This window comes from Salmo salar, chromosome ssa10 (assembly GCF_905237065.1).
Source record: "Salmo salar chromosome ssa10, Ssal_v3.1, whole genome shotgun sequence".
Classification (NCBI taxonomy): domain Eukaryota; kingdom Metazoa; phylum Chordata; class Actinopteri; order Salmoniformes; family Salmonidae; genus Salmo; species Salmo salar.
This window is the reverse complement of record NC_059451.1, coordinates 81,996,621-82,011,456: the sequence shown is the minus strand read 5'-3', so window position 1 is coordinate 82,011,456 and position 14,836 is coordinate 81,996,621. Positions and strand designations below refer to the sequence as shown.

The 14,836-nt window shown below is 45.1% G+C and overlaps 1 protein-coding gene across 2 annotated transcripts in view; it reads right to left on the bottom strand.

The window, feature by feature from the left end:
- LOC106560968 (A disintegrin and metalloproteinase with thrombospondin motifs 20) overlaps nt 1-14,836 on the bottom strand; it is a 133,892-nt gene that overhangs the window by 15,890 nt on the left and 103,166 nt on the right. For both annotated transcript variants that reach the window (XM_014124457.2, XM_014124458.2), the window contains one exon: nt 13,319-13,486. In XM_014124457.2, coding sequence (XP_013979932.1) covers nt 13,319-13,486 — 168 coding nt within the window. The remainder of the gene's footprint in view (nt 1-13,318; nt 13,487-14,836) is intronic.

The window sequence follows — 14,836 nt, the reverse complement described above, 5'->3', positions numbered from 1 at the left end:
CCTGTAGCGCTGTCTTAGGCGTCTCACAGTACGGACATTGCAATTTATTGCCCTGGCCACATCTGCAGTCCTCATGCCTCCTTGCAGCATGCCTAAGGCATGTTCACGCAGATGAGCAGGGACCCTCGGCATCTTTCTTTTGGTGCTTTTCAGAGTCAGTAGAAAGGCCTTTTTAGTGTCCTAAGTTTTCATAACTGTGACCTTAATTGCCTACCATCTGTAAGCTGCTAGTGTCTTAACAACTGTTCCACAGGTGCATGTTCATTAATTGTTTATGGTTCAATGAACAAGCATGGGAAACAGTGTTTAAACCCTTTACAATGAAGATATGTGACGTTATTTGAATTTTTACAAATTATCTTTGAAAGACAGGGTCCTGAAAAAAGGACGTTTCTTTTTTTGCTGAGTTTATATGCTTTGTTTAGTCTGCCGGGTTTGATTCACAGGCTTTAAAGGAAAACTCCACACAAAAACTATATTTTGGTATTTGTTTCATAAGTCCATTGTTGACATAGTCCCAAAATATTTTGCTTGTCATCAATCACATTTTCAAGATATGGAACTTCCAAAATACAGAAATCATCCCCATTTGATGCATTTTGCATCATATGATGCTGCGTTTTGACCAATACAAACACAGAAATATGTTTTCCTCTGAGCCTGCATTCGTCGTGCCTGTGTGAGCCGTATTGTCAGTTCACTCACAGGTCTATCACATGGCCCATCTCTTTGAAGCCATTGAGAATCCTACCTGCATGCCGAAGAAGCTCTCCAGAACATTAGAAAGAGGTTTCCTAGACAAAAGATTAAGCCTTATCCTGGACTGAGAAGCATGTTTAATGGAGACGCTCCACTCAAAGTGCTTTTTAGTCCAGGACTAGCTTAATCTAGGTCTGGAAACCAACCCCCAGGGTTCTAGAAGAAAGCTGTGTAAATACTATAGAGCCACATGTACTGTAAGTACCATATTTCCAGTTCGATCATTTATACAGTAGGCTATATCATGTTGTACTACAACTGTTTGCAGGCCTACGTCGTCATTTCTATAGTGTGCGGTTAGGTGAAGTTTTACTCCTTATGTTTGGAAGGAGAACAAAAGGCATTAAGGGGAATCTGAACTCAGATGAAGGTTTAAGCCGAAGAACGAGGCCTCATTTAAAGGCTCGCGTTTTTAACATCCCATAGCGGGGTGTAATAGAGCCTCCTATTGAGATTTGAACAACAGTTATGGGTTAAGAAATGTGATTCTAATCTCTTTCCAAGAGATTTTTGGTTTTCATTGCTGAAGATCAAATTTATCACAGTTGAGCTCACTATTCAATGTTGGACTATTCACTATTCAATGTTGGACTATTCACTATTCAATGTTGGACTATTCACTATTCAATGTTGGACTATTCACTATTCAATGTTGGACTATTCACTATTCAATGTTGGACTATTCACTATTCAATGTTGGATTATTCACTGGACTATTCACTATTCAATGTTGGACTATTCACTATTCAATGTTGGACTATTCACTATTCAATGTTGGATTATTCACTATTCAATGTTGGATTATTCACTATTCAATGTTGGATTATTCACTATTCAATGTTGGACTATTCACTATTCAATGTTGGACTATTCACTATTCAATGTTGGACTATTCACTATTCAATGTTGGAGTTGAGCTTCTCCAGAGACTGCTGCGCTCTACCCATTTAGTACGTCTGTTTGACATAAACATAGAATAAGAATATACTAGAATATGAACTAGTTATTCTAATTCTATGGGTTTTGATTGGATAGGACAGCGGAACACGGAACACGCCTTAGCACAGTGTGGTTGACCATAAAGAGGCGGAACATGCAGCTGTCACAGACGAATCAGTGGGATCGCCGCCACTCCACTCCCGAGCACGGGCCGCCCCACACCAAGATCTCCACAGGCAGTCCTCACCCCTTCCTCATTTACCCTTCTCACACCCCCATGTACCCCTTCACAGACCCCCATTCAGAGGCGACTGTGAGGGGGTTGAGTGGCTAGCTGCTGAAAAGCCCAAACGGTGGGTGCTGAGGTTTCCAAAGTTGTCACATGCATGAACGTTTAGATATAAAACATGTCTTTATGTTATAGTTGTGGATTTCATGGTTTCTGGTGGTATGTGGAGGGAGATGATTGCTTCCAGACACCAGGGAGGAAGAGTGAGAGGGAGAGTGAGGCCCTTAAGGGGAGTGGTCTCATGTGGGAAGACAGAGATGGGTTACCACTGCAAGCCCAATTGGGATTTTACAACCGCACTTTAGGCATTGAGAGCAGTGTGAGTTCACTTCATACAAGACCTGTTGATCTCGCTTTGCTCTCCATCCTATGTCCAACACAAAAATAACTTAAATATATCATTAGAGTGAGAGAAGCAGTGAAAATTGTGTGTGTGTGTGTGTGTGTGTGGGGGGGGGGTAATATAATATATTGGCATGAATATATACTGACAAAAGCACATATCATAGCATACCACAGGTTGCAGAGGGACCTACCATTTTTGGGGGGAGAATGACTGTGAGAAGGTCATAAGGTCAGACTTTTGAAAAGGGCGTTTTACTCCAAAATGTATGAAAATAAAATGATGCTGACATCTAAAATATAATTTCCCCTCCAGAAATGAGCCCAATATAACATATTGGTCCATATTACCTTCAAGCTGCATACTGGACCCTATCCCAACTAAACTACTGAAAGAGCTGCTTCCTGTGCTTGGCCCTCCTATGTTGAACATAATAAACGGCTCTCTATCCACCGGATGTGTACCAAACTCACTAAAAGTGGCAGTAATAAAGCCTCTCTTGAAAAAGCCAAATCTTGACCCAGAAATTATAAAAAACTATCGGCCTATATCGAATCTTCCATTCCTCTCAAAAAAAATTGTAAAAGCTGTTGCGCAGCAACTCACTGCCTTCCTGAAGACACAATGTATAGGAAACACTTCAGTCTGGTTTTAGACCCCATCATGCACTGAGACTGCACTTGTGAAGGTGGTAAATGACCTTTTAATGACGTCAGACCGAGGCTCTGCATCTGTCCTCGTGCTCCTAGATCTTAGTGCTGCTTTTGATACCATCGATCACCACATTCTTTTGGAGAGATTGGAAACCCAAATTGATCTACATGGACAAGTTCTGGCCTGGTTTAGATCTTATCTGTCGGAAAGATATCAGTTTGTCTCTGTGAATGGTTTGTCCTCTGACAAATCAACTGTACATTTCGGTGTTCCTCAAGGTTCCGTTTTAGGACCACTATTGTTTTCACTATATATTTTACCTCTTGGGGATGTCATTCGAAAACATAATGTTAAATTTCACTGCTATGCGGATGACACACAGCTGTACATTTCAATGAAACATGGTGAAGCCCCAAAATTGCCCTCGCTAGAAGCCTGTGTTTCAGACATAAGGAAGAGGATGGCTGCAAACTTTCTACTTTTAAACTCGGACAAAACAGAGATGCTTGTTCTAGGTCCCAAGAAACAAAGAGATCTTCTGTTGAATCTGACAATTAATCTGGATGGTTGTACAGTCGTCTCAAATAAAACTGAAGGACCTCGGCGTTACTCTGGACCCTGATCTCTCTTTTGAAGAACATATCAAGACTGTTTCAAGGACAGCTTTTTTCCATCTACATAACATTGCAAAAATCAGAAACTTTCTGTCCAAAAATTATGCAGAAAAATTAATCCATGCTTTTGTTACTTCTAGGTTGGACTATTGCAATGCTCTACTTTCCGGCTACCCGGATAAAGCACTAAATAAACTTCAGTTAGTGCTAAATACGGCTGCTAGAATCCTGACTAGAACCCCAAAAATTATCATATTACTCCAGTGCTAGCCTCCCTACACTGGCTTCCTGTTAAGGCAAGGGCTGATTTCAAGGTTTTACTGCTAACCTACAAAGCATTACATGGGCTTGCTCCTACCTATCTTTCCGATTTGGTCCTGCCGTACATACCTACACGTACGCTACGGTCACAAGACGCGGGCCTCCTAATTGTCCCTTGAATTTCTAAGCAAACAGCTGGAGGCAGGGCTTTCTCCTATAGAGCTCCATTTTTATGGAATGGTCTGCCTACCCATGTGAGAGACGCAGACTCAGTCTCAACCTTTAAGTCTTTACTGAAGACTCATCTCTTCAGTAGGTCCTATGATTAAGTGTAGTCTGGCCCAGGGGTGTGAAGGTGAACGGAAAGGCTGGAGCAACAAACCGCCCCTTGCTGTCTCTGCCTGGCCGGTTCCCCTCTCTCCACTGGGATTCTTTGCCTCTAACCCTATTACAGGGGCTGAGTCACTGGCTTACTGGTGTTCTTCCATGCCGTCCCTGGGAGGGGTGTGTCACTTGAGTGGGTTGAGTCACTGACGTGGTCTTCCTGTCTGGGTTGGCGCCCCCCCTTGGGTTGTGCTGTGGCGGAGATCTTTGTGGGCTATACTCGGCCTTGTCTCAGGATGGTAAGTTGGTGGTTGGAGATATCCCTCCAGTGGTGTGGGGGCTGTGCTTTGGCAAAGTGGGTGGGGTTATATCCTGCCTGTTTGGCCCTGTCCGGGGGTTTCATCGAATGGGGCCACAGTGTCTCCTGACCCCTCCTGTCTCAGCCTCCAGTATTTATGCTGCAGTAGTTTATGTGTCGGGGGGCTAGGGTCAGTCTGTTACATCTGGAGTATTTCTCTTGTCTATTCCGGTGTCCTGTGTGAATTTAAATATGCTCTCTAATTCTCTCTTTCTCTCTTTCTTTCTTTCTTTCTCTCTCTCGGAGGACCTGAGCCCTAGGACCATGCCTCAGGACTACCTGGCATGATGACTCCTTGCTGTCCCCAGTCCACCTGGCCGTGCTGCTGCTCCAGTTTCAACTGTCCTGCCTGCGGCTATGGAACCCTGACCTGTTCACCGGACGTGCTACCTGTCCACGACCTGCTGTTCTCAACTCTCTAGAGACAGCAGGAGCAGTAGAGATACTCTCAAAGATCGGCTATGAAAAAGCCAACTGACACTTACTCTTGAGTTGCTGACTTGTTGCACCCTTGACAACTACTATGATTATTATTATTTGACCATGCTGGTCATTTATGAACATTTTAACATCTTGACCATGTTCTGTTATAATATCCACCCGGCACAGCCAGAAGAGGACTGGCCACCCCTCATAGCCTGGTTCCTCTCTAGGTTTCTTCCTAGGTTTTGGCCTTTCTAGGGAGTTTTTCCTAGGGAGTTTTTCCTAGCCACCGTGCTTCTTTCACATGCATTGCTTGCTGTTTGGGGTTTTAGGCTGGGTTTCTGTACAGCACTTTGAGATATCAGCTGATGTACGAAGGGCTATATAAATACATTTGATTTGATTTGATTATCAGGCAGGTGTGCTATTTAGCAATAAGCACATGCTGCTGCTGAAAAGTCAGGTTCTAAAAATGGTGCATTTGACTAATTTATTGGATTTAAGAAATAAGTGTTGCCTAGTAACACTACAAAGCTCCATGATCCTAACAGTGGCCTTCAAAACTGCTTTGAAAAGTGTGTTTTCCTGCGACTGCATTAAGAATGTACAATGATGACTGGGAATTCATATTTCTCGCCCTGTGCGGCACTCACAATTTGAATGCGCCTCGAGATTAATATTATTTTATCTCATAGAATACGACAGGCGGAACAATTGAATAGGTCAACTATTCTACTACAGTATGGGGTTGTCTGATTTTGCTGTTGCTTACTTGTGTTGTTGGCTGTGGAAAATGTAATGTGTACAACAGTTTTTCATTAGATCATTCAAATAGTTTAACGAAAGGTACCGGATCTCAGCTCTGCCCGGCTCTCATTTGGATCATAGGTGTCGAGTCTCGGACCTGGCGGGACTCAGGTCTCAGACCCGGCGAGACCCCAGCCCAATTTAACCCCTGTATATATCTTCTCTAGAGTGTGTTTTATGGACAGATACAGATATTTCCTATGCTCCCTCCACCTCCGTCCACCTGACAAAGCTCCCTCCACCTCCATCTCCTTTACTCTCTGGTGGCCTTGTGATACATTTGGGCTCATGGCTTTTCACCTCTCCCTGCGCTGGCCCCCCGGCTGTGCCTTCTGACACAGTGTGACTCTGGTTCCATAAGTGCTGTCACACCCCTGACACAGTCGCCGCACGCTCGTTAGGCAGACACCAAGAGTGTGTGGTCGGCTCCGCCAGGACTGTGACCTCACAGGTCCCCCACCACCTCCCCCTCCCAGTTTTATTTATTTTATTTCACCTTTATTTAATCAGGTAGGCCAGTTGAAAACAAGTTCTCATTCTCATTTACAACTGCGACCTGGCCAAGATAAAGCAAAGCAGTGCGACAAAAAACAACAACACAGAGTTACACATAAACAAACGTACAGCCAATAACACAAAAGAAAAATAGAAAAATCTATGTACAGTGTGTGCAAATGTAGAAGAGTAGGGAGGTAGGCAATAAATAGACCCTAGAGGCAAAAACTTGACACAACTGTGGGAAGCATTGGGATCAACATGGGCCAGCATCCCTGAGTCTATGCCCTGACGAATTGAGGCTGCTGAGGGCAGGGGGTGGGTTGTTCTTAATGTTTGGTATACTCAGTGTATATTGAAAAAAACTGGAAGAAATATTTTGTATAGTGAAATGTTTTTATGAATATCGCTAGTAACAACAGAATAAACACATTTTGAATGACATAACTACAGAAGAAAAGAGGAAAATATCTTCTTTCTAATGATGTCAACGTTATTTTTCAGCTCCTAATAATGAGCAAATTACACTCATTGGAGAATCTGATGTGACTTTTTTGTAGCAGGTTAGGAGAATTAACGTATCAGGTTAGGAGAATTAACATATCAGGTTAGGAGACTGAGTTACACATGGAATAAACAAACATACAGTCAATAACACAATAGAAAAAAGTCTATATACAGTGTGTGCAAATGAGGTAAGATACGGGAGGTAAGGCAATAAATAGACCATAGTGCCGAAATAATTACAATTTAGCAATTAAGCACTGGAGTGATAGATGTGCAGAAGATGAGTGTGCAAGTAGAGATACTGGTGTGCAAAGGAGCAAAAAAAAAAACAGTATGGGGAAGAGGTAGTTGGATGGGCTATTTACAGATGGGCTATGTACAGGTGCAATGACCTGTGAGCTGCTCTGACAGCTGATGCTAAAAGTTAGTGAGGGAGATATGAGTCTCCAGCTTCAGGGATTTTTGCAATTCGTTCCAGTCATTGGCAGCAGAGAACTGGAAGGAAAGGCGGCCAAAGGAGGAATTGGCTTTGGGGTGACCAGTGAAATATACCTGCTTGAGTGCATGCTACGGGTGGGTGCTGCTATGGTGACCAGTGAACTGAGATAAGGCGGGGCTTTACCTAGCAAAGACTTAAAGACTTGGATTGGAGATGTTTAATGTGAGTCTGGGAGGAGAGTTTACAGTCTAACCAGACACCTAGGTATTTGTAGTTGTCCACATATTCTACGTCAGAACCATCCAGAGTGGGGATGCTGGACGGGCGGGCAGATGCGGGCAGCAATCGGTCGAAGAGCATGCATTTAGTTTTACTTGCATTTAAGAGCAGTTGGAGGCCATGGAAGGAGAGTTCTATGGCATTGCAGCTTGTCTAGAGGTTAGTTAACACAGTGTCCAAAGAAGGGCCAGAAGTATACAGAATGGTGTCGTCTGCGTAGAGGTGGATCAGAGAATCACCAGCAGCAAGAACGACATCATTGATGCATACAGAGAAAAAAGTCTGCCCGAGAATTTAATCCTGTGGCACCCCCATAGAGACTGCCAGAAGTCCGGACAACAGGCCCTCTGATTTGACACACTGAACTCTGTCTGAGAAGTAGTTGGCGAACCAGGCTAGGCAGTCATTTGAGAAACCATGGCTGTTGAGTCTGCCGATAAGAATGTGGCGATTGACAGAGTCGAAAGCCTTGGCCAGGTCGATGAATACAGCTGCACAGTATTGTCTCTTATCGATGGCGGTTATGATATCGTTTAGGACCTTGAGCGTGGCTGAGGTGCACCCATGACCAGCTCGGAAACCAGATTGCATAGCGGAGAAGGTACGGTGGGATTCGAAATTGTCGGTGATCTGTTTGTTAACTTGGCATTCGAAGACCTTAGAAAGGCAGGGTAAGATAGATATAGGTCTGAAGCAGTTTAGGTCTAGAGTGTCTCCCCCTTTGAAGAGGGGGATGACCACGGCAGCTTTCCAATGTTTGGGGATCTCAGACGATACGAAAGAGAGGTTGAACAGGCTAGTAAATAAATAAATAAACCTACCATTAACATTATAGACTGATCATTTCTTTGTCAGTGGGCAAACGTACAAAATCAGCAGGGGATCAAATACTTTTCCCCCCTCACTGTAGGGGTTGCAACAATTTCGGCTGATCATTTTAGAAAGAGAGGGTCCAGATTGTCTAGCCCTGCTGATTCGTAGGGGTCCAGATTTTGCAGCTCTTTCAGAACATCAGCTATCTGGATTTGGGTGAAGGAGAAATGAGGGAGGCTTGGGCAAGTTACTGTGAGGGGTGCAGGGCTGTTGACCACGGTAGGGGTGGCCAGGTGGAAAGCATGGCCAGCCGTAGAAAAATGCTTATTGAAATTCTCAATTATTGTGGATTTATCGGTGGTGACAGTGTTTCCTAGCCTCAGTGCAGTGGGCAGCTGGGAGGAGGTGCTCTTATTCTCCATGGACTTTACAGTGTCCCAGAACTTTTTGGAGTTTGTGCTGCATCAACTACAGTTCAGCATTTAACACCATAGTACCCTCCAAACTCGTCATTAAGCTCGAGACCCTGGGTCTCGACCCCGCCCTGTGCAACTGGGTCCTGGACTTCCTGACGGGCCGCCCCCAGGTGGTGAGGGTAGGTAACAACATCTCCACCCCGCTGATCCTCAACACTGGGGCCCAACAAGGGTGCGTTCTCAGCCCTCTCAGCACGCCTCCAACTCAATCATCAAGTTTGCAGACGACACTACAGTGGTAGGCTTGATTACCAACACCGACGAGACGGCCTACAGGGAGGAGGTGAGGGCCCTCGGAGTGTGGTGTCAGGAAAATAACCTCACACTCATGTCAACAAAACAAAGGAGATGATCGTGGACTTCAAGAAACAGCAGAGGGAGCAGCCCCCTATCCATATCAACGGGACAATAGTGGAGAGGGTGGAAAGTTTTAAGTTCCTCGGCGTACACATCACGGACAAACTGAAATGGTCCACCCACACAGACAGCGTGGTGAAGAAGGCGCAGCAGCACCTCTTAAACCTCAGGAGGCTGAAGAAATTCGGCTTGTCACCAAAAACACTCAAACTTTTACAGATGCACAATTGAGAGCATCCTGTCGGGCTGTATCACCGCCTGGTACGGCAACTGCTCTGCCCACAACCGTAAGGCTCTCCAGAGGGTAGTGAGGTCTGCACAACGCATCACTGGGGGCAAACTACCTGCCCTCCAGGACACCTACACCACCCGATGTCACAGGAAGGCCAAAAAGATCATCAAGGACAACAACCACCCGAGCCACTGCCTGTTCACCCCGCTATCATCCAGAAGGTAAGGTCAGTACAGGTGCATCAAAGCGGGGACCGAGAAACTGAAAAACAGCTTCTATCTCAAGGCCATCAGACTGTTAAACAGCCATCACTAACATTGAGTGGCTGCTGCCAACATACTGACTCAACTCTAGCCACTTTAATAATGGAAAAATGTGATGTAATAAATGTATCACTAGCCACTAAACAATGCCACTATATAATGTACTCTATACCATCTACTGCATCTTGATGTAATAAATGTATCACTAGCCACTTTAAACAATGCCACTTTATATAATGTTTACATACCCTACATTACTCATCTCATATGTATATACTGTACTCTATACCATCTACTGCATCTTGCCTATGCCGTTCGACCCTCGCTCATTCATATATTTTTATGTACATATTCTTATTCATTCCTTTACACTTAAGGTAGTTGTTGTAAAATTGTTAGGTTAGATTACTTGTTAGATATTACTGCCTGGTCGGAACTAGAAGCACAAGCATTTCGCTACACTCGCATTAACATCTGCTAACCATGTGTATGTGACAAATAAAATTTGATTTGAGGATGCACATTTCTGTTTGACAAGCCTTTGCTTTCCTAAGTGCCTGTGTATATTGGTTCCTAACTTCCCTGAAAAGTTGCATATCGTGGGGGCTATTCGATGCTAATGCCGTACTCCACAGTATGTTTTTGTGCTGGTCAAGGGCAGTCAGGTCTGGAGTGAACCAGACCAGACCATATCTGTTCCTGGTTCAATTTTATTTTGAATGGGGCATGCTTATTTAAGATTGTGAGGAAAGCACTTTTAAAGAATAACCAGGCATTCTCTACTGACGGAATGAGGTCAATATCCTTCCAGGATACCCGGGCCAGGTCGATTAAAAGGCCTGCGCGCTGAAGTGTTTTAGGGAGCATTTGACAGTGATGAGGAGTGGTCGTTTGACCGCAGACCCATTACGGACGCAAGCGATGAGGCAGTGATCGCTGAGATCCTGGTTGAAGACAGCAGAGGTGTATTTTGAGGGCAGGTTGGTTAGGATGATATCTATGAGGGTGCCTGTGTTTACGGATTTGGGGTTGTACCTGGTAGGTTCATTGATAATTTGTGTGAGATTGAAGGCATCAAGCTTAGATTGTAGGATGGCCGGGGTGTTAAGCATGTCCCAGGTTAGATCACCTAACAGCACAAGCTCTGAAGATAGATGGGGGGGAAATCAATTCACATATGGTGTCCAGGGCACAGCTGGGGGCAGAAGGTGGTCTATAGCAAGCAGCAATGGTGAGAGACTTGTTTCTGCAAAGTTGGATTTTTAAAAGTAGAAGCTCAAATTGTTTGGGCACAGACCTGGATAGTAGGACAGAACTCTGGAGGCTATCTCTGCAGTAGATTGCAACTCCGCCCCTTCTGGCAGTTCTATCTTGTCGGAAAATGTTATAGTTAGGGATGGAAATTTCAGGGTTTTTGGTGGCCTTCCTAAGCCAGGATTCAGACACGGCTAGGACATCCGGGTTGGCAGTGTGTGCTAAAGCAGTGAATAAAATAAACTTAGGGAGGAGGCTTCTAATGTAACATGCATGAAACCAAGGCCTTTTCGGTTACAGAAGTCAACAAATGCGAGCACCTGGGGAATGGGAGTGGAGTTAGGCACTGCAGGGCCTGGATTAACCTCCACATCACCAGAGGAGCAGACAAGGAGTAGGATAAGGGTCGGCTACGTTCGGAACAGAGAGTAAAAGGAGCAGGTTTCTGGGCGCGGTAGAATAGATTCAATGCATAATGTACAGACAAAGGTATGGTAGGATGTGAATACAGTGGAGGTAAACCTAGGCATTGAGTGATGATGAGATAGGTATTGTCTCTAGAAACATCAATTAAACCAGGTGAGGTCACCGCATGTGTGGGAGGTGGGACATGAGGGTTAGCTGAGGCATATTGAGCAGGGCTGGGGGGTCTACAGTGAAATAAGACAATAATCACTAACCGAAACAGCAATGGACAAGGCATATTGACATTAGGGAGAGGCATGCGTAGCCGAGTGATCATAGGGTCCAATGAGTAGCTGGACGGGCTGGAGACACGGCGATTCAGACAGCTAGCGGGCCGGGGATAGCAGGCTAGCAGAAGGGCCTTAGAGGGATGTCGCGACGGAAGAAGTCTGTTGTAGCCCCCTCGCGCAGTTACGTCGGCAGACCAGTCGTGATGGATCAGCAGGGCTCAGTGTAGTAAAAGTGTCCAGGCCAAATGGCAAAATAGGTATAGTAGCCCAAGAAATTGACTGATGGACCACTTCAGCTAACAGTTCGGTATGCTCTAGACAGCTAGCAGGCCGCGGCTAGCAGGCTAGCAGATGGGCATTCAGGGGACGTCGCGACGGAGGAGCCTGTTGAAAAAACCCCTCGGGTGGATTATGTTGGTACTCCAGTCGTGATGGATCAGCGGAGCTCTGTATCGGCAATAAAAGGGGTCCAGGCCAACTGGCAAAATAGGTATTGTAGCCCAAGGAGTGGCTGATGGACTTCTTCAGCTAGCCGGGAGATGGGCCTAGCATAGGCTAGCTCCAGGCTAATTGGTGCTTGCTTCGGGACAGAGACGTTAACCAGGACAAGCCAATCAGGATTGCAGCTAGCTAGCTGCGATGATCCAGGTGAAGAGGTTCAGAGTTTGCGGTAGGAATCCGGAGATATGGAGAAAAAGGAGTCCAATAAGCTCTGGGTTGAATCATGCTGTGCAGACTGGCAGGAGTTGTCCAGGTTAAAGGTTAGCTGATGACCGCTAGCAGTGGCTAGCTGACTACTAGCTAGTAGCTAGTTAGCTGGCTAGCTGCTGTTGGGGGTTCCGGTTCTAAAGTAAAGAAAATAGCAGATCCATACCACATTGGGTGAGGCGGGTTGCAGGAGAGTATGTTGAAGTTGGGGTTAAGAAAAATATCAAAAATATATGCGAAGAAAAAAAAGATATAAAAAAGATATATATATATAAAGATATATACACGGGACACGACAAGACGAAGACAAAAGATGCCTGACTGCTACACCATCTTGGAGAATAATAAAAAAAGTGTCTCTCCTGCGCCTGCCCTTTGCACTGAAGTGTCTTGATTGCAGCCAGTCCAGCACTTCAGTAACCTGCTGTGCTTCGTGAATGATGATGTCTCTCTTACCACCATGCTTTTATCTGTGTTGGCCCGCCAACCTGGCTGTCCAAGTCTGGAGCCATGTGCAGTCTGACGTCCGTCTGTAGAAAGTAGGTACCTTCTTGCATTTGTGATGTTTGAAAAGTGTGAATTGCACGTTCAAAATGTTGTCTAGCATGCTGCATCGGAGCAGCAAAATGCACCAGAAAGGCATTGGTCAATTAACCAATGCTGTCTTGAAAATAGTCCAAGAAAGGTAAAGGAACTAGCCTGATAACTAGTCAACCCCAGAAGAGGAAGAGAAAGCACAGCACAAGCTTTTTGGTGTTCCCATAACATTTCCTCTCTCAAGTATACACGTCTAGTGAATTGCATAAACAGTTATGTAAATCCAGCCTGTGGTGTTTAACTCACATCGGAAGGACATTGGAATATGTAAACTGCTTAGTGATAGGACAGGTTCTTAGTGAGTACAGTACTCTATATCATCTACATCTGTGTTTGAGTTGTGTGTCCCAGCTGCTAGAGGTGACTGTTAGCATTAGAGGGGCCCGGGGGTATTTTGAGAGTGTGTGGGGACGGGGTGGCGTGAACACCTACCTCGCTCCACCTGTTGGCTTTCCAGCTGGGGCATCCCCGGGCTCGGCAGGCCTTTTCTGTCCGGGGACGTGACAGATGACTGCAGTGATCTTCCTCTATTTGGGTTTGGTTTGGGTAAACACAGGCTATCTCCCGCTGCTTGGTCCCACGGCCACAGCTCACAGAACACTAGAGAGAACGACAGGGAGAAAAAAATGGAAATGGCGGCAGTGAGTGTAGAGGTTCTACTGAAAGCTTTTCCAACGACATTTGTTGAAATAATGCTGATACCAGCTGCTCGGAGCCATGTTCTAAAATGTATATAAGTATCCAACACACTGCTTTGCTCAATATAGAATCTCCAGTGTATGAGATGGAGCTCTTGATTTGTTACCGCATCTCATGGCCAAGTAAACAAGCAATAAACCACGTTTGGCTAAACTAATCATGAAAAGGATCTCTGTAAAGCATCCACTGAACACCCAGGTTTGAATGCAGTCCCGTCTTTAACCTGTAAACACTGAACTTAGTGTAGGGCACAAACTAGAGAGAGAGAGAGAGAGAGAGAGACACACACACAAGCTTAGGAGAGAGAAGACTCACAGAGTTAAAAGAACAGGATGCATACATATGGCTAGACAATCATCTGGTTTCAATAAGAAGCTGTACGATGCTTCAGGAAAGCTACAGAGAGAGAAAACTAAACGAATAAAAAGCAGAGACCCTGATGAGACCGGAGCCTTCATAAAGCCCCATGCCTGAGATGACAGTCGGTTGGTAGATGAAAATATTCTAGATATTGCGTCTTCATGAGGCCAGACAGCAATTAGAGCCAACTATTTCTGCTCTGCTCTCAGTGAGAGAGGGAGTGAGCCCCCTTACACAAAGCCACTCCAAAATGGGGAAATGGAATAGAGTACAACAAGACGAGGAGAACTCTGTTTTGTCTTTAGCATATTTTACAGCCCAGATAATAAAGATAATATGCATTTTCCCTTAATTATGATGTCAGAATGTTGCATAACACCAAACCAAATGCCATGCATTTTCCTGCGTCAGGCCTCATGGTAAATTTGTGGTGGTTATAGTACACTCTATTGGACTGACTGTGCTGTGATGGAACTATTTGAGGAAAATGTATTTGAGACAAGTAGACATGCTGTAGTGAATTCTAAGAAAAGCTGGTTTTTAGGTTTGGACAACAGGAGCTGTAGGATCTGGAGAAGACAGTTTTTTCCACTAACGGAGGAGAAGCATTCTAGCACTCAGAGAGACACACGTCTGCGCAACACTCGGTGAGTGTACTCTAGTACCCAGTTAACCCTTCAAACGGAGCCATCTCCTGCTCTCTTCTCTTCTTTACTGTGGTGCGGGCGGTGCTCGACACCACACACACACACACACATTGTACACAGTGTAATTACCAAGGTATTTTAAACACAGGGCTTAGCTCGGGTGACAAGGAGACATCAAAGCTGCCTGCGTTGACTGACTACTCCTAAACGTGGCAGAATCTCATACCCGCTGCACGCTCACTCA